General features: G+C 42.4%; 1 protein-coding gene across 1 annotated transcript; it reads right to left on the bottom strand.

The window, feature by feature from the left end:
* Nucleotides 1-932: 932 nt before the first annotated feature.
* Nucleotides 933-19,847, bottom strand: PER3 (period circadian regulator 3). Its single transcript, XM_054175627.1, has 21 exons — nt 19,672-19,847; nt 18,409-18,560; nt 17,725-17,840; nt 16,690-16,891; nt 15,654-15,702; nt 14,739-14,881; nt 14,313-14,391; nt 13,441-13,547; nt 13,027-13,183; nt 12,320-12,425; nt 11,766-11,891; nt 10,921-11,051; nt 9,745-9,912; nt 8,986-9,113; nt 8,567-8,770; nt 7,689-7,940; nt 6,418-7,154; nt 5,147-5,324; nt 4,414-4,594; nt 3,651-3,801; nt 933-2,237 (listed from the first exon to the last, which is right to left on the bottom strand). Exons 1-21 carry the CDS (start codon nt 19,797-19,799, stop codon nt 2,136-2,138), a joined length of 3,597 nt encoding a protein of 1,198 aa, XP_054031602.1. The 5' UTR covers nt 19,800-19,847; the 3' UTR covers nt 933-2,135.
* Nucleotides 19,848-20,499: the final 652 nt, after the last annotated feature.

Here is a 20,499-nt window from a genome sequence, read left to right as displayed (position 1 = left end):
ATACTTTAAAGCAGTCATTTTAATTTAAGCACAGCTAACTAGAGTGGATTCTAGTGCATCAGTCTAATTTGACTGTTGAGTTAGTTAAGAAGCTTCCCACATAAGAGAAGAAGCTATAGAGAAAGACACTTCTTACATGTTTTAGAGCAGTGTGGTCATAAAGCAGAATGCCACATTGGGAAAGTGCTGGAAAAAGCCTAGGAAAGGTACAAAGGATTGCCCAAATTTTCCTACTTGCATACAGAACTTGCTATTTGTAAACACCTTGTGAGGTTTCCCATTTACAAAGTGTTTAAAGTGTGAACACAGAAAGTACTGAGGATGTGCAGTGCTCTGCTGCTTCACACCACACGAAAAAACAAAGCTGAAAAAAATGAGCGACAGATAAAGAAGAGAAAGAATGAACAGAAAACAAAAGTTATGAACAGAGAAAGGGAGCTGGGGACAAACTAGCCTTGAAAACGTGAACTTCTACAGAAATAGTTTTGCTTGATAGAAGCTTTAGCGACAAAGATTGTCACTGTAAGTAACAAAAACCTTTAGATAAATAGAGCTTTCCTTCAATGATCTGCAGATCACAGTATTTTTGACTTACTCAACAACTTGAAGCTTACTTGAGAATAAAATTGAAGAGGTGAAAATCCTTCACAGCAGAAAAGCAAGAGTGACACTGAAGGAAGGGATGAGTAACCTATGACATTCTTAAAACACTTTGTTGTGAAGGCTAGGGTGATTAACAGCGCAAGGAACATTTGATTACATCCAGCTTTTGATAAACAAAGGGGAGATAAGACAAAATTTGCTAGGTTTTAGTGAATTGTGTCTTCTTGAAGAGCACTTTATGAGACACAGCTTTAAGCTGGAAGTATTAACACAAGAAGTCCTTTTACATACTGAAAGCAGTTACAGATCAACAAACTCAAGCTGTGCACAAGTTCATTTTCCCATCCATGGTTCTCAACACCCAGAAACTCCATTATAAAGAAGTCAAAACTTGTACAGGGGGTTAACAATGGTAGGAAATAATAAATATGTGGTTTCATGTTCCAAGTCTGACTCTCCAACATATGAAGTTTCAAGAAAACAGAATAAATGAAGATCAATCTCTTTTTGGTTTTGGCATCACCACAACACAAACAAAATACAGGGAAACTGCCTGAAGTGTCCTTCCATTTGCTATGTCTGGATTACACTTCCCTAAGTACTCTAATACAACAACAAGAAAACAAACCTGCCTTCCAGAGTGCTAGCAACGTAAGATCAAAGACTGCACACAGCTACTTGAACTGATAACTAGGCTACAGTGCCAGGGTACAGAAGGTTTCCCATGTGTCTTTTATGATAAAGCAAATCCTGTGTAAGGGAAATAACTCCTGAAATGTCACTTCTGCTTTTTGGTTTGTTTCTTATCATCTAATCTCTAGCAGATTTGCAAAAGTTACCCTCAATTAATTTTAAACATCTATCTCCAGAAACAAAAGCAAAAGCTATACACCAATTAGGTTCCAAAACACTCATCACAACACACACAGGGAGTGGCTTTTCTGCTTTTCACTTCAGTTTACTTCTCAGATGGGCACAAGCTGGTGGAAGGCATTTTGATGCAGAGTAACTTGGCCAATTTTTAGCTGCTCATTAAACCCCCTAGTGGATTCTTAAATCAGCTACGATGATTTTAGAGCCTCACAGTATTAGGATCTTCAGTTTAGAACTTTAAACACTGAACAAATGAAAATGAAGAACACTTTGCTGTAGCTTAGTTTCAAAGTTGATTCCAACACATCTACCTTACTTGGAGAGCAAACATGCTGCACCTCTTACGTTCATCACTTAATCACTGCATCTTTCCAGACTCTTGGGAAGTTCAAACCAACCAATCAACCCCAAAACACCTCTGTATTTTGCTCATCATTGAGCAATCAAAAGTTAGAAACACAACCCATTCTGTGAGGTCACAAAGGGAAACAGCTTCCCAGTGAAATATTGTCTTCAAAGTCATGCCAGGAGTGAAAGGATAATGGAAGAAGATTTAGTTTCATGTAGGACTGCTCATTTTGGGAAGAGACAGCCAGAGCCAGAGGAAAAGCAGATGGGAATTCCACCAAGCAGGTTTACTGAAACAAGTGTTGCTGTCTTCACTCTTGCAGGAGTGGAGGTGATTTCCCTTTGTTTTTCACATTGTCATCAGCCATTGCAGCCTCACAACTTGCTTCCCCAATGTCACACGTCACACAGCCCTTTAAAAAGGAACAAGAACATAGCAATTTGAATTCTCCTTTTCATGAATGTATTTCAAATAGTCAATCCTGATAGCATAATCTGTTGTGGTCTCTTGAAATCTCTCTTCGATGGGCTGAAATCTCTCAAAAGAAGAGATTATTCAGGTGTCTTTTTTTCAGGAGCAGGTACCTGCACCTACAATGTATCCTCTCAGCAATGAATTCCCTGGTTAGGGGAACACACAGATTTAGCTTTCAGATAAAAAAACCCATATGACTTCCCTGAACATGAAGGTATAAAGTACTAAACCAGAAATCCTGCATTTCTTTCTACTGTCTCAAGCCTGTCTGCCTTTGAAAATGACAATCTATAATGGAAACATGACTTACTGGTTAGGAAGAGCTGTAGCTATTACCTTAGATATCAAGTATTGATATTTGCATAGCAATAAACGTGATGACATCCAAGATGTAAGCATTGAACAGAATTTTCTGCAAGACCACTGGGACATCATTTTGGTATCTGGATCAAGCATGCATTCTTAATCACACCAGCACACCCAAGAATTTTATGGACAAGGTATTAGGAAAACGAAGACTAACTTTCTGGATTTGTTCCAGAGCTAATGACATGTCTCCATTTTTCTGCTCTAAAAATAAACTCCTCAGCTCAGAATACCACATCTGAAATTCCTAGCAGGTGCAGCATGTAGTGCTGTAACAGACATCAGATTTTTCCGCTGCGTGAATACAGAAATATAGCCCTGTCTGCCTCAATATTCTTGTACAACTCATCACTGGATCTCTAGATCTTTGTAGGACTAGTTCTGTTGTGCTCTTTTGTTTCTTTTCCTCTCCATAGCACCTGGGAGTATGTCAAGCTGCTTAGGACATTCTCTAACATGTATTATGAAGTTATGCCCAGGAGTTATTCTAGATAAAATAACCCAGTGTAAGATAGCAAAATTCTTGCTGAATGAACCCACCCTCAAGAACTCAGCTGTTTCTGTGCTTCTTACCAAATCTCCTCTGTGACTATGATCATTTTTTAGCTTGCTGAACATCTTTACTACTGTCCCAGTGATACATGCTATTTTATCATAGAAACAATCAACTTTATAAGGAAAAGAGCAAAAGCCTAACACTAAGAGGAAAAAACATCCCTAGGTAAGGACTCCTACTATTCCTATTCACCTGACATTGTGCCTGAAGGGACTTGGCTACAGGTGGCTCCTACATGGAATTCTTTTATCTAGCAAAATTATAAACCTGAAGACCTGTACTTTGGCACTCCTCATCTGGCTAGCATACTCAAGCTCATTTCCTTATTATATTTACAGATACTCATCAGTGAGCCCAGCCCTGTAAAAAGCATCGCCTGTGGCTAGTCAAGGCAGGAATAAACTGCTGGTCCCTTTCACAGTTCCTTACGTGGGTGCTGATTTGCAGCGGGAGGGTCTGGGTCCTGATCCATGTGTGCACCTCTGCAAGCTCCTTCTTTTGCCCATCTGTGAACCAAGGCTGCTGCCTTCGCATGACTGTCAGCTTCTCCAGATCCTTCTTCAAAACCTCCTCTTTAATTCTGCAAGTAGCAGACACCTGTGAACACAGCTGTACCAGATGAGGCAAGGCATCCTCTGACTATAACCACCTTGGAAGAGGCTCTTCACTAGTACCTATGGCTGAACCCTAGACATCATCAGCCACTGAAAATTACCTATACTTTCTTATCCCTTATTTGCTTTTAAGGCTCCTTTCAACACTAGTCTGTCAAGGCTGTTTTTCAGTATTTGGTGTGGGGTTGTTTTTGCTGTGTTTTACTGTTTTGGGTTTGTGTTGCTTTCCCCTCCTCTCCCCTCCTCCCCGCCCACTGCAGAATCTCGTTACAAATTATATATAAGCTAACTGCAAGCAACTTCCAAATAACACTAAGTGTTTTTATCCTTTATGCATTCAAAGCACAGGACAAAATTCAACCACCTTAACACCTCAGCAAAAAGCTTACATGTTAGAGAGAAATAGGGAAAATGAGATAAAAGGAAATAACCAGGGTTTAAAACACATAAGCAGTAACTTAATACAGCTTCTTGAAGTTTCATTGGTATATGCACTGTTTTTCAGTGCCTCATTATTAGTTCTACAGTTCTATACACAATTCCAAACAACATGCCAGAAACCATTGATATTTCCCAACCTGTTTGGCATTTGGTAAGTCATCAGAACTTGCTCAGGTGTGTGATCCATCATCATCCAGGTTGACTCATGTTTGGATTTATGAGCTGTCCCTTTTTCTTGTGCATCCTTATTCTTCTCTTCCTTGGAAGCTTCAGAAGAATCATTACTGGCAAAATACTTGCTGCTTTCCCCACTACATGCTGAGAATTACCATGGGAAAAAAAAAAAAGAATGCAGATGCCTGAGAAATCCTAGTAATTAGGCAGAAAACCTGAAGGAACACTTGTATATGTAATATGAACACAGGTACTGACAGACACCTCCTCTAGCAAGGGATTACTACTTATTGAGAATTCAAAGAAGGTGCATTCTATTAAGTTACTCAAGATGTCCAAAGCTCTGTTCACTCTCATAATTATTTGGTTCAACTTCTCTGCTTCTCATTCACGAGGTCCTGCTCCAGGCAGATGTACCTTTATTCAAACAAGATGTAACCCAGTATCTAATGCAGAGAAGAATGATAATGAGCAAAATGAAAGTGACTAACACATTAAAGGAAGAGCTTCTTAAGATTCTCATTTCCAACTGCAGTGACTGAAACAAACTTGGCTTCAAATACTGATAGCTGGTTAAAAGTACAGACCACAGACCCTCTTACTAGGATTTCATTCCCATTACAGCATCTTGTTATCAGTTACCAACATATGAGCAGGCCATCTAGCACTAAATATCTGAATCTCAAACTTCCCTACCTGTGCCACAACCAGAAGTCTCATTGGAGCCAGAGCCTGGAGAAGCAGATAAAGCTGATCCGCTGCCTGACGCTGCTGAACCTATACCCGACTGTGAGTCCTCGCATAGCAAGCGGTCAGTAAATTCACTAGAAGCACAATGGCTAGCACTGTTACCACTATCTTCTGGATTATTGTCCTGGAGACAAAAATCAAAACACATCCATGGAAGTTATATTTAAGTTTGACAAAGAAAGCTCATGCACTTATGGAATTTGTCACATACTAAGTTCTCATGGCACTTCACTAGCGAGCTCCTAGCTCTGAAAATGAATGCCTGTGTCTAGAACTCAGAGTAACGCTCTTCACGGGTGAAATCAACAAGCATCTGGACTTGACGCTACTACTTTCTGCTGTAGATCCTTCCCCACTGGGTCGAGACATTGTATTGCTGCATTAAGTTAGTATTTTCTGCTGACACCAGAGCAGGAGTCAGTTCCCTTCACATCCTGTTAGATGGCAGGAAGCAGCCACATGCGCCAAGCAGTGGTGCACTACAGGGAAAACAAGTCATCCCCTGATGCATTCTGTGCAGCTCTCTGCCTCAGCAGCTACAGGTACACCAACTCCCCTTTCAGGACCCTACCCTGCAGTTTCAGCTGATCCAGCCTTTCCAGCCCAATCTGGATTCAGGAGCCAACAATTTTCCTTGCCTGCAGAGCTCAGATTCCTGCCTCTGAGTTTACCGCGGAAGTTGGAGAGGCCTTTTCTATGCCCATGTATGGAAACCGACCCACATGGATCCCTGTTCTTCGTTCATTAGCTGCATCCCTGGGAGACAGAGGGAGTAATTAGAAGAGTATCTTCCCTTTGTTTTGGTTCTCCACAGAGACTGTGGGATTGGGCGACAAATGATGTGAGTTGCGCAGCACTAACCAAGTTTCACATGCATGAAAGCCCCAAACCCAAAATTCCAGCTGACAATTGAAAAGGCTGCTGCCAAAATGCTGAGCAGAGGTGGCTTGTGGCAGCCTAGACCAGAAGATCCCAGGTTTCTGTCACTGGCCAAGTGCCAGTATTGCACTGTCACGGGTATCCACGGGTGCAAGCATGAACAGCTTTCTCCACCTCCTGTGCTATTTGTGCCCTGCAGCCTACATAGCACAGCTACTGGAAAAAGCAGCTGACACAATCTGGTCACCCTGAAACACAGATCATCATCACTGGTTTTGGTGACTGAACACCATGCAAGTCAGAGTTTCTCCTCTGCATTAAAAATTCCTGTTACTTACACATTTGACTTCTGCATGTGCTTTAACATCAGTACTAATGGAAAGCTCCATAGGTTTTGGCAGCTCTTCTTGAAGCAAATTCAGCTGCAGCGGGGAGCTGCTCCGTGAGCTATTCAGCAGCAGGGCCTGGTGACGCTGGCCCTCTTGCTGGTCCTCCACGGATGTGGCAGAAGAGGCTGGAAAGGGCTGATCTACAGAATGTGGAGCTACTGCTGATGAAGCAACAGGATGGGGGGCTGGAGGTAGTGTAGTGCATGGATATGAAGAGGGAGGATAAACATACTGAGGGCTAGGAAGAAAGACACAATGAGGCATCTGAGCATACATGGGGAAACTCTGAAAAAATACAGCCATGAATGTCCCTATGTTTGGGGGATAAAATGCTGGGCATGACTGTGCTTCACAGCATACTTGCAATGACGACATGGCCTCAGGTTTTAGGGAATGAGGGGCAAACTCCTCTCCTAGAGAAGAAGCTGGAAAATTGGATCGTAGCTCCGAACAAACTGGAATTCCCATAGGAGGAAGGACATTCATATTGGAGGAACTCAGATAGGACACTTTTGAGGGACAGAATGACTGTTTCTGAATTGTCCTCTTCTCACATGGAAGACTATTTCTATGTTTACTAGAAGAGTGGCTATCTGAGGACTGTCTCTGAGGTTTCTGGCGCTTGAATTTTCCATGTTTGCCTTTTTTACAGCTAGCTGGGCTCATCTGCTTTGAAGGGGAATCTCCTGAGAAGGAAGAAAAATAGACAAATTCACTGAAATGACAGACCCAGGGAAAATAAAAGAAACAAACAAACAAACAAAAAAAAAAAAAAGAGAGAGAACACCATCCTGGTAATTGTGTGGTTTATTAAGAGAGCTGACTTTCCTCTGGACAATTCTTCCATACACTACAGCAACTGATTTGCTGGCATACCTACAGCATTTTCCTTCATGTCATCAATTTTCTTAGCAATCATTCTGGCTTATCCCCGTCAGATCTTTTACATTCCTTCAAGGGGAAGGAATAAGCTACTTGGGATTTGCAGGATTTATTGCCATAATTATCTGCTTTGTGGAAAGTCTAAAATAGCAACATCCAAGATGCAGCAGATCTTCTGTGCAGCAATGCTGCTGTTAAGCCTTGGCAGTGCAAAGGAAATATCTGTTTTCAGCATAGTAAGATAATTAATAAATCATACAAAGGAGAACCAGACTCCACTGCTGGGTTGGTCTTTGTAAGTCACCTATTAACTTTACTTCTCAAAAGCTGCTGCCTACCTTGACCACAGGAATGTCCGTTATTACTTCTGCTCCCCTGTTGAAGGTAAGTCCTAAATGGAGAGAGCAAGATCCTCTGGCGGAACCTGTCAACATAGTTCTGCTCCTCCTTTTGAGTGTGGGCTGACAGTGTCTCTTTGGTTAGCCCAACTGGCTTTAGGTCCTCGGGTAGCACAGTGAGACTCTGAGCATTCACTGGAGGCAGCTCAATTTGTTCACTTCCAACAGTAGTATCCTCCATCGTAGTCACTTCTTTGAAAAAGAAAGAAATTGATCACTCACTCATTGCTCTGGCCTTCTGGTGTCAACTTCCACAACATCCAGAGGGTTACACAGAAAACAACCTTATCTGAGCCACTGAGCAGATACAGGTCAGAGGCAGGAGTAGAAAACACCCTCTATACTCACATCACCTCAACAAATTGCTTTGGGTCAGCTGGAAAACTAAAAAAAAATAAAAAATAATTCCATTTGCAGTTACAGAGGCACTTTCTGTGTTTTCTTGGTAGAACAGCAGTTCAATACACATTGTTATGCTTCTTTCTGCATTAAAATGACAGAGCACTGGCCCATTAGCCTCTTTATTTTTATCCTCAATGGCCAAATGCACGTGGTTGTGTTTAAGATACAGGTGATGAAGTTGAAAAGGAACAGTGCACTCTGTTAAAACTAGATTTTATTCAAATACTGACAAATTTTCCAAACTCAAGTTTTCTTCACAGTGTCCCCAAAATGCCCTTACTTCTATTCAGAGCTGGCACTCACGAGCATTACCTCAAACAGACCAAACTCTCTCAGGGGGTACTGCAGCCTGAAAACAGTTGTGTACATTTCAACACTTGTGAGTAAGGTCGGCGCGCTGCCACCGTGAACAGTACCTGATTCGGGGTGTGGGACATGGACTATAGTGCTGCTATAACTGCACTGGCTGGTGACAGACACCACACTTGGAGCCTTGTTGGACAGGGTCAGGTCTGCCAGAGGAGCTCCCACCATGCCTGCAGCTGTCTGCTCTTTCATCGTCTCTTCCCCGTCAGCAGATATTGGAGTTTTGGAATCAACTGCTGAAAGCATTTCGGTATCTATTGGTAAATGACAGAGGTTCTACATGGAGTTGCATTCCAAAATTTGAGATCCAGACAAGGTAAGCAAATATTTACCACAGAGCCAAAACGGTTGTGCTGTCAGTGTGGCAAATTAGAAAGCGGACTTGAGCCTCAGAACATGCAACAGAGGCGCACAAAAGCCAAACAAATTGTTGCATTTCTTTTACGACTGTCAATATACTTTGGATTACCTTCCAGCATCTCAAGCTCCTGCTGACTTTGCTGGACTTGCTTGTCATCTTCTGAAGATGACGATGATGTGTTTGCAGAAGACTTACATTTCCTTTTCAATGCTGGAATACTGCAGCTCTCTAGATATCTGAAATAAAAGCATATCACAGGAAGCTCTCCCTACTTCGTGCTTTTTCTCCATTTGGAGAGACAAACATTTGAACAATCCAAACTGGAGATCCAGTGGTTGGTAACTATTATTTTAATTTGACTGCAGGAAGCTCTGGACTCGTATCTGCTTTCCAAGGAGTATTTTAAAGAAAAATCTATCAATTACTTTAAAAAAAATAAAAAGAAAGAAAGAAAGAAAAAGGGAAAAAAAAAAAAAAGAGAGGAAGTTATCCACTGGATTAAAAAATACTGACATTTTATAGTTCCTATCAGTTTTCTCCTTTCTATGGATATTCCCAAAGCTTATGTTAAGAAGACAGTTACATAGCACATGCACTGAAATTCCCCTCGACTCCTGCTGCACTAGTGGTGAAATTAGCAGCAAACAGCTGCAAACAGAACCTTAGCCCCTAAATTCTTCATGATTCTCTAATTCAGATTGAGCATTGGGATGGATTGTACAGAGAGGCAGAAAACTTTACAAACAATCCCAAACTTATCTCAACCCCCTGACAGTTTAGACCAATGCAAACAGCTTGGCCATTCACTTTCCACCTATGATAATACCTTAAAACTTGCATCACAAAAATTGCTTCACAGTTTATTACCTGATGATACTATCTACACAATTGATCTGCTGATAGGATGGGACATGTGGAGTCTTCTTTGACTCATCATAAAATGTGTTGCCTGGCTCTTCTGTGCTATCACTTCTCAATGCCTGAAGGAAACAGGAAGTGGTGTGTCTCTTTCCTAGAAAAGAAGAGACCCTCAGACTCCTCTCAAAGGCATCCGAACACTACCCCCCAAACACATACATATTATTATACAGGGATATAAGGCCTATGACAGCACAGGTCTCATCACTAATTTATTCTGCATTTTCATGTCAATTTACATATTTCAAAGCAGAGGAGAAAGAAGGGGATAGAATGACTAAAAAGAAATAAACTCTACACGGCACTTTACACATTCACTCAGAACAACTAGCAAACAAAGGAAATAGGGGGAAAAATTGTATTTAAACTGTGAACAAAACTGCAAATGAGCACTACTCTTTCCTCAATTTACACATCACAGAACGCAACTTTTACAGCTTTTTTAGAGCACAGACACACTGCTTGGAGTAGTACCAACACTCACAGTGCAGTCCTCTTACCAACAAGCCTAGGAGTTAACTGTAATTTTTAACTTTCATAGAGACTATTCTAGTGCAAAATGTTTAAGTACAGATTCCTGTGGTATCTGAGGAAACATCCAGTTTTTTCCATACACCCTGCTAGGTAGTAACTACAAATAATGTGCATTAGCACAACATTAAGCTAGACCACTGCTCCCATGGGAAGTCAGGCAATGTTTGCCAACCTGTGAATTGCTTCCGAGAGTCTGCATAAAGTAACTAAGGGAAGCTTCCATAGGAGACTCATACTTGCTACAACCAAGTCTTCATTTTTCACTAGAACATGCTAAAAGAGGTTATTACTCTAGAGACAGTTATGTTCCTCTGTATCTCAGTAAGCAGTTAAAATGTGATTGCATCTGCTGAGGCTGGGTTGCTGGGTGTTTTGGTTTCTGGGTGGATTTTAAGTGGGTTTGATATTTTATTTTATTTTTTTAAACAAAAGACAGGAAACAAACCCAAGCTACCTCCAACATTTAAGCAGTGATAAAAGGCTATCTTAAGTTCTACAGCATGACACACACCAGGGTGACACACACCAGTGAAACTCACAGCTACAGACTTACATGACTCATGTTACCTTAAGGATCATAACAACATTAACTTACCTCCCAGCATTTCTGACCTTACAGCCTGTTCATTTCCATTCTGTTGCTTGCTCCTCGATGCAATATACAGCTGCTGCCCCAGATTCTTTATTCGGTTGACATCTGCACAAACTTGTTGCAATGTCATCTTGAGATACATGAGAATGTGAAGGCAGAAAAAGAATTAACAAGAAGAGGCCACAGGAGACCATTACTGTGGACTTGGGTTCTTGTACTCTCTGAACTGAGAGAGTAGGCTGTCAGCCTACGCCTGGTATCTGTTGGTGTTTGCAAATGTAACGAGTTATCGTAGTTAATTTAATTAACTGTGATAAAGCTCAAACAGCCTCAGCATTTGAGTGTTTTAACACTGATGCAAACCTTGAGAATGGCAATAAGCTGATGACTCATCCAGGAGCCCCCAAAAGCAAATGAGGCAATTGCAATGCTTGTTTTAGGACAGCACGCTATTCCTTCTCTTCTATAGCTGTCTGCACTGGACCTCTAGTGCCCTTTGCAAACCAGAACAGAAAATCCCTAGGAAACAGAAACCCCCTTCACAATTAATCCTCTTTCTGGCTGCATGGTTCTTCCACTTTCTTCTCCAAGTCCACTTCTTTTTTTTTTTTCAGAAGGCTGATCTTAAGCAAGTCTTCAATTTACTTTAGTACTATAGGAGCTACCTGATCATTCTACTGAGAGCAAAACCCAGCATTCTCTAACTGACCAATTTAAGTACACATAGCTTGAACATAGCTCCTTCTTCCCACTTCTGTAAAACGCATGATGAGTAAATTAAACTTTTAATGTAGAAGAATGTGTTTTTACAGCTCTGCAGGCAGTGCAGCATTTATAGACTTACCGGTTCCTGTATTTCCTCTGCACAATTCCCGTTGGAGTCACTTGAAGATGCTATGCTGATATAGTGTTCGTAAGAGCCACTGCTTCCAAGGCTTCCATAACCACTGGAAACATTGCTGTGAACTGGCTGAATGTGGGAAAAGAATAGTAGTGAAAAAATAAAAATCATCCTCTTAGAGAACAAAAAAGGAGCAACACACTTTGTAACACTGAACTTCAAGCAAAGAAAGAAAAGGAAGTGAAAAGTCACTATTGGTTTGGGCTCTTCCACTTGCTCAGGAAAAGCCCTCCACTGTACTTGAAATTGTTCAGGATGCAGATTTGTCTTTCAACATAAAGACCCAGCAAACGTGTCAAATAGAGCATTTCTTCCAATCAAGTGGATGACCCAGAGCCATATTTTGAATGCTGTCACTCAAGCCTGTCTCCATTTAGAAATGTCCTTCCAGAACTTTTGAATGCTCTTCACCACAGCAGTCTGCTAAACAGACCCATGTTTCTTTACCCTCTCATTCAGGCCAGCCTTTTTTTTTTAAATTCTGTCATCTTCTTTACCTGCAGAAGCAGCTTATAAATTTGTCCTTGCAGTTCTCTTATCTCTTTCTTAACACTGCTCATTTCTTTAGTTCTTGTAGCGAAGACATCTTCATTCAGAGGGCTTCTGGAGAGAGCCAACAACATTTCACTATCAATTTTGATTTGATAAAGATCTCTCTTGGAAACTAAGGAAAAACATCTGAAAAATATCTTGCACATTCAGTACTAATTGCACTTTTAAAAGTGGTTGCCTTGGTAAATATTCAGACTCTGTACTAAGTGAATATTCCAGGGGAAAATAAGCAGGAATGGGATTTTTGCTATGTATCTGTCAATTAATGGGTTTTCTGGTGAACCAATTATGAGCGAACATCAACCAACTATTTATTAAAGTGACCCACTTTTTACATTACTATTTAGTTCTTACTCAGCTTGTCTGAAACTGATATTTTGACTTAGACGTGCTCCTTATCACAGTATTTGAACATCAAACCACGAGCAAAAACATGCTAAAAAAACACACTTGGCTTTCCCTTTTGCTTTGAAGTAATTTACTTATTTTCATACTTAATAAGCAAGATTAACAGTGTTATGAAAGAATGTAATGCAAGACATGCTCAGTAGCTGTCACAGGCTGCAGAAGCAACACCACCTCTAGTTCAGTCCCAAGATTGTTTTGTTTTGCAGAGCATTCAATGCAAAGATCGATGCTACAACTGACTTACGTCCGGACTTTGTGTCGGCCAATGATGAACACAACCTTCCTGCTCCAAGGATTCACAAAACTGGACCAGCTGGTATCCAGTATGACATAGTCCCCATTTTGAGTACAAAATCTAATAGGCAAATGTTCAAAAGGGGGTTGCCCAGCAAATTTCAGGACTGAAAAAAAACACAAGCAAACCAACCAAACAAATATAATCAAGACACAAGATTTTGTTTACAGTATGACAACAGCAGTGCAAACACGAATGACTGTGGTCCTTTACAATGTCCAGCTTGCATTTGCTTTGATCTCAAACTGGCTGATGTAATTAATTCATTTGTGTCTAGACCGCAAATCAGTCACATGTCAAGCAACATGGTAAGGAAAGAATGCTGAAGCCAGCAGAAGTTCCTTTTAAAGCGGCTGTACTTACTTTTTCGGTGAACAGCAACCATCAAAGGACGATCTTCTGGGTGCAGATACATCAGTATGGATGTTCCAATTAGATCTTGAGGTAAGTAACCCAACAAAGGCACTGCTCTGAAACCCGAACACATCACCACTGATTACACAATAGTTCTGAGTATTTACATGCTCTGCTTGTCAGTGAAGTGCCCACACACGGTCTACAATGACACAAACTAAGGCTATAGAACATTTTCTAGCCTGTCTAATAATCTTCCAGTGCAACACACACGTAAACACCAACAACAAACAGTTCTGTGCTTGGAGAGCTAAGATTTTCACATTGGCAGGCAGTTTTGTGCTTGTCTATATGCAAAGAAAAGAAAAAAAGAAATCAAAAAAGGATCTTGAAGAAGCAGGTCATGGGCAGAACATCACTAAGAAATGTGGCAGGGATGATGAGAAGCGTGTTGTAAAAACACTGCTGTGGCTTTGCAGGTGACGGCTTTAGTCTGGCCAAATTCATCTGCCCCAGCTCAGTACAGCTGTGTCTCCACAGTGGGATCCCCAGAGCTTTACATTATGTGGGTTTTCCACTCTGTGCTACCACAGGTGCCTGCTGCCCTGGATAAGCAGAACTGCCTGCAGTTCTATTTAATTCACAGCTGAAAGACACCAAAGGAGCTTGTGTCCCTGCAGCTGCAGATGTTTTCCCATGAGCAGACTAACACAAATCCACTTTGTTTAAAAAAACTATTAAACTTTGTTTAAAAAACACATGGCAACATATTGCCAACTGCACAGTTCAATTACTGCACTTGGGTCTCCAGCTGCATCACTAAAGGATTTTTTTGCTCCCTCTCCATATGCACCTCACTGGTCTTAAGATTCAAATCTCACCTGTCATCTATATCAAGAAACACACATCCAGGGGTGTGAGTGGTGGTGAAGATTCTTTTATCCATAGGAATTCGAGGAGCTAATAGAAGGGAATAGTAATTGAAACAAATTATGCACCAAGACAGGAATCCTAACAGTTACTTTTGCTCATGATAGCTACTAGCTCTTCAACCTTTAAATCGTTCACTGCTTTCTGACCAGTAACTCATACAAACATTACAGATTTTCAGGTGCTACAGACTGCTCTCAAAAATAACAATGAGAAGAGGTCAAATGCTTCAGTGCCCTGCAAAGGCATGCACACACACAAACTGCAAGTTGCATGGGTGAGGCTACCTAAGCAGAGGTTCTAAACTGAGGAAGCAGACTTTCAGATACTGCATTTTCCTATTGGCTTGGCTTTTTTACTGGAGTCTCCTGACTTGCCTTCATATCCAGAATGAATTTTCTCAGCCAAAGCTAAGCAGCAGGATTCTGCATCCATGTGGACAGAAGTACACACATGGACCAAGTACGGGGTGATTCGGAAGGGGTAACAACGTGTTTCTTGTTCTTGATCTTTACCACCCCTAAGGAAAAGTAAAATGGATTAACAAACTAATTTCAAATCACACTTTACAACAAGGCTGAGTACCCTGCATGGACCAGATAATCAGAATCTCCTATGGTCTTACACATAATCTCTTGTGATCCAAGGCCAACACATTCAGCAATACTGATCTCACTCCTCTTAAAACCAAGTAGGTGCTTTGCCTCAGATTAAGAGGCTGTTCTAGAAATGTCAGTAATCCAACAGTTAAAGATCACCTTCCATTCTCGGTTCAAATGTATTCAGGAGAACCACTCATTTGGTTTTGTGCTCTCCTTCAAGTTAAACAGCTCTTTTATACCGTTTTTAAGAAAACAAAAATTAAATCTGTTAATCTCAGGTTTTGTTTCACTCATTCGCAACAGTAAGACTTCTCCAGCCTCAGTTCATAAAAAGCTGTCATTACTGTCCTCCTACCATGAGAAACTGTCTTCCCAGAACAGGTGTGAGCAGCACAGAACAGAACCAACAGTCAGAATCACAGAATGCACTGGGAAGGAAGGGACCTATAAAGGTCATCTAGTCCACATACACACTCCCTCCCCAATATGCAGGGACATTCCCAACTACATGTGGTTGCTCAGAGCCCCATCAAACTTAACCTTGTATGTCTCCAAGGATGGGGCCTCTACTACCTTCCTGGGCTATCTGTTCCAGTGTTCCACCAATCCTAAGCTACCCTTCCCTAGTGTACATCCCAGTGCTGTACCCTTCGCCCACTCTTCATGAACACAAACCAACAGTGTACTTGCCTGATCCTGCAGAAAAAGGACTTCACCTGGGCATACTCGTACAGAGAAGCTAGTGAGAACAATACACATTGAAAGTATGAGTTAATATTAAAAAGGTCACACCTATCAGAACTGTTTTAAACTCTGCACTCTCCAAACTTTCCAAGCAAGACTGAAGTCTGTAACCTGCTCTTTATTAGCTACTGTTTAGCTGTTCAGCAATCTGCTCCCACCTCAAATGTTTTTTTCTCTTCTCCAGCTGACTTGGAACTAAATTCAGAGGAAACACTAATGATCTAAAAAACTCTTTAAAAAGGTGAGTATTTTTGGCTTTATGGGCCATGTACCAAAAACTTTAATATCAACAAGAGTTATGGGGAGAGGAAAATCCAGTAATAGTTCACAGCAAGAAAACAGTAACAGCTCCACAGGAGTGCAACTTCTCTGCTGGGTGCGCACATGACTGGCTTCCAAGCTGTGGAATTCCCTGACATGTTAGTGTTACCAGCCTCTGATGTGTTTCACATCCTTTGGTAGCAAAGTTCCCAGCTCTCATGCCTGAACAGCCCTACAGCTAGGTGGGCCAAATATATGGCCTTGGCATGTGAACTACTTTCAAATTGTTCCTAAATAGTAGAGGACTCAAAAGTCACCATTCAGGCATATCCAGCACTAAACAGAAAGTCAGCTTAACACTTGGGTTTAGTGAGCTCTGTTTACAGCAGACTGCAAGTGGACCATAAAGACAAAGCAGCTAAGCAGCTGTGAAATGTAGATTAAATTCATTTTTCTTTGTAAAAAGCTGCAGCATTTGGAATGAGAAAAATAGTTCTCAAAACGAAGGAGCTGCCTTTGACTTACCCCACGGAAGAGCTGAGTCTCTGTAAGACTAGCCAGGACTCCCTACACAGCTACCTTGCTTTTCGAAGGGGAAAGAGAACAAGTGCCACCAGTATTAGGTGTTTATTTTAAATGCTTAGGCTACCAACACAGATGTCCCTTATTCTTTTACAACAGAGAGACACATAAAACATTGAAGAGCACTGCCAAGCCCCACCTGTTTGACTCTCCATGTTCCAAAGCGGCAAGTGGGACTGATCAGTGTGTGTGTAGAACACACTCACATCCTGAGGGACAAGCAGCTCTACAAACCGGGAGGAGTCCAACATTTTCTTCTTACAGTTTAGAATGGATGCTGCCTGCTCAGAAATATGCACTATGCGTCCAGACAGCAAGGAGAACACAGCCACAAACGTGTCCTGGAAAACAAACATTTTCAAAGGCACTCCTCCGTAAGACATGGCAGCAGTATTAAGATTAAAAAAAAATGAGCTGACTCCACCACACACCACAACCCAAGAGCTCAAATGTGTTCTTAAACTAGCATCCAGTTATAGATGTCTGTGAGCTACTACTATCTCCTGTGCTAGGCCAGCCTACTCATCATTTACAAATGCTAGAAATACTGCAATAGCAAAACTGAAACAGATTACAGCAGTGGTGTTATCTAGAACAACCGGTTATGAGCCCACACACCTCCCTACTTTCAGAGTATTGACCACAATTCCATGTACAAAAATATTCCCAGGACTTTTCAAGTAGAAAGCTTTTGCCGTATTTCTGACATGGCATCTAACAGGACTACATCCCAAGAAACACACTTTTCTTCAGGGCAGAGCTAGAAAGCATGTTACATACTGCAAATACAACAATTAAATGCAGCTGCACAAGAAGGAAACAAAGTCCTTCACAAGTTATGGACTTGATCGGCTTTGAAATCTTCCTGCTAACTGTGTTGCAAGACTTTACTATACTGTAAATGAACTTTCAAATAAGATTTCCCAAAGATATTTATTGCTTCTGGCAAAACCAGAAAAAAGCCAACTTATTTCTTCACTTACAGAAGTAAGTGTAGCCCCAAATCCACAAAGATAAGAAGTGGCCTTGCTCCCTTTAAAAACCACAAACGCCTATCTGGCTAAAACTTAGGTGGCTTTTCAATTTTATACACCCAATTCGCACAAAATGATGTAAGGAGACAGAGAACAAAATGGCAAGTGATGAAATCCTTGCGTGTGCCTCAATTCCTTACAGTGTTTTTTGGAGTGTGTTCAGATGCAACTGCAACCAAATCTTCTATGTTGTACGTCATCACATCTGTCTGAAACACTCTTCGGTCATTCAGAGCCTGGAAAAAGTCATTGTTTGCTAATTGGAAAAAAACAAACAAACAAACAAGAAAAGCAAAACAAACATAAGGAAGTCAGTAAGGAGACTATTTTGAAAGCATTTCTTACAGCCCTTGTACTTTTGTCATCTTTTTGGTGAAGTCCAAGGTGAGATGAGGAAGGTCTGTGTAGTGACAAAGGAAAAGGGAACACTGATTATACTACTGGAGTGACTTATTTATGTTAAGAAAATGAGCATGAGGAAGGAGGAAGAACAGAATGTAATGGCAAAAGAACAAGTTTAGGTACTTAGTTCTGTTGGAAACCACAGACTTGTCCAGTATTTATTTCAAAGCGGGACAAGAATGCTGTTTTTTCCAACGTACAGGGAAAGTTAACAGTAGGCACTTATTAGCTACAGGAGACTGCAGAAGAGGGAAGTAGTAAGTGGGCATCTCAATAGAAAAGAGAACATGATTGGGGTTTTCTTTCAGTTGAACAATTGACCCCAACTGTCTGCAGGACAACTGGAATGCTTTCATTTGTTTTTATGTTAGTTGCCAGATTCAAACCGAGCTGCTGTGCTTCCAGAGTTTCTCCACACATACCTTGGACCTGTTGGACACACTGCAAGGCATAGTTGAGAGCACTGATGGTACTGGGCTTGCTGGAACGCCTTTTCTCTTCAGGCAAACACCTTTTCATTTCTTGGATCATCATCATCATATCTCTGTGTGACTGGCTCCAATTCAGTTGCTCACTGTAAAATACAAGTTGAACTTTGACAGAGACTTCTGGTATAGGAGCTTCTTTTCAGACAATTCATTGAGAGTATTCACTAAATCAACACTTCTTGGGCTCTGCCAGAGTCACTGAACATCCAGAAACATACTAATGCTCATTCACTATATTTCCTATCATATCTTTCTCACATTGCAAGCTAATTTCTTCTCCTCTACTTTCCTCCTTTCCAGCTCCAACACATCAATGGCAAAGTCACATCGTAACCAGTCAGCTTACTAAAATGCTTAGCAACTAAAACTAAACTCTGGATTTTCTAAATCTTGCTGGTATTAAAATCACAAAGGGATGCTGATTCCTTATGTATACATCTTTCTAGCCTTGAAGTCTGCCTTGAAGTATACGCCCTTCAGGGAAAGATGAAATCCTCAAAATACACCTGATGCAAAGCTTTCATTCCTCACATAATTCTGGAGTCTTTGCTATACTTTTTAGAGCCTTTGGCCTTCGCAGATGCAAGAGCATTAACACAAAATTCTCCCCTCTTCCAACTTTTGCTTAATTAACTGACTGAACAATAAGCAATGTCCCCAAAATGCCACAAACGAGATATGAACATTGTTACTTAAAATAACTTTAGTCCATTTGGCATTTTTATTAGTGTCACACTCTTACTACGTGAACTTTAGTGATTAACGTACTGCATGTTAGCTTTACGTGCCAATCCAACACTGCATAACGCCTCTTGAGCCGTTTGTTGGGGTTTGAAAATAAATGAATAAATAAATTAGTACCTCGTTGAGTCGCTGAACTTTTCGGAAAAATATTAAGCAAGTTCTGCTTTACTACTACTCAATGAAGGTTTTAGATTAAGTATATATAGAAGCAACAAGAGACAATGATGTACGGGATCAGCCAACCCAGAAAACAGGCAAACAGCTTTTGAGGAGCCCTGAAGCAGCGATCTGACCGACGTTGAGCTCACTACCAACACCACGGGCTGCGGCTCCGACAAGCCACCTCGGTAAACAACTCTGGTTCATGGCTGCACCGGGTACTCGAATCAGCCTTGAGCTCTCTGCTTAAGCACAATTCCAGCAACAGCAACCCGCTTCGCACGCCGCCGTTACCTGTTAGCTCTGCGAGGCTCCACCAAACTTCCCGCTGCGCAGCCGTCCGGCTCACGGCCGCGAAGATCCGTTCTGCGATCGCTCGGCCCGTTAAGCCGTTTTCCGCCGGGGATGGTTCCCGCACACATCGTACAGCGCAAGTCCGTGTCCCGCCGACGCTCTCCTTCCTGCCCGTCAGCGCCGGCCGGCCTGGCGGCCACCTCTCGCCCATCCCCAGCCACGCCAGCCGGTGACCAACCCGCGCCGTGTTCCGAGCTGCCGCCCGGACGTTTGCCTACGTCCATCTCTAATCCGCACGACGCGACCGCACAGGGGCATCGGCCGCCGCAGCCTGGCTCCTCAGCACCTCTAGACCCTCGCCCTTTGCTACTGGGGCCGGGCCTGGCGCCTCATCTGCGGGAAAGACAAACACCGCCTCAAGGGAACGCGGGAGGCGCTGCTCCCCCCTCGCTGCCGAGCCAAGCGGCCATCGGGGCTGCTCCTCGCTCCCCCTGGACGCTCGGACAGCGCCTGCGGCTCGCAGCGGCTCGCAGCAGCTCGCCAGCGCGGACTGCGGACCGAAGAACCCCAGACGCTCCGAGCCCTCCGCCGTGCCGCTTCCCCCACGCCACGCTTCTCCCGCTGGCCCCAGCCCCTACCTGCTGCGGGCAGGGAGGGCCGAGCTGGTCGCCGAGCGGGCCGCAGCCAGACGCCGCACCCCCGCCCCGCGCGGTTACGTAACGCCGACCGCACGCGGCGGCCCCGCTCCCACACACCCCAGCCACGTGCGCCGCCTCGCGCACCACCCCGGACAGAAGGGAGGAGGCGGAGCGAGAGTCGGAGCTGTTT

The sequence above is a fragment of the Dryobates pubescens genome, chromosome 33 (assembly GCF_014839835.1).
Source record: "Dryobates pubescens isolate bDryPub1 chromosome 33, bDryPub1.pri, whole genome shotgun sequence".
NCBI classification, from domain to species: domain Eukaryota; kingdom Metazoa; phylum Chordata; class Aves; order Piciformes; family Picidae; genus Dryobates; species Dryobates pubescens.
The sequence above is the reverse complement of the archived record's forward strand: the minus strand, read 5'-3'. Positions and strand labels throughout refer to the sequence as shown.

Excerpts from the sequence above, each read along its gene's own strand:
- PER3 (XM_054175627.1), bottom strand. The coding sequence starts at position 19,799 with ATGTGTGCGGGAACCATCCCCGGCGGAAAACGGCTTAACGGGCCGAGC. Across the intron at positions 14,392-14,738 it reads AATTCATTCTGGATATGAAG|CTCCTCGAATTCCTATGGAT; the intron begins GCAAGTCAGGAG and ends CCCTTCTATTAG. Across the intron at positions 11,892-12,319 it reads TTTATAAGCTGCTTCTGCAG|CCAGTTCACAGCAATGTTTC; the intron begins GTAAAGAAGATG and ends TCCCACATTCAG.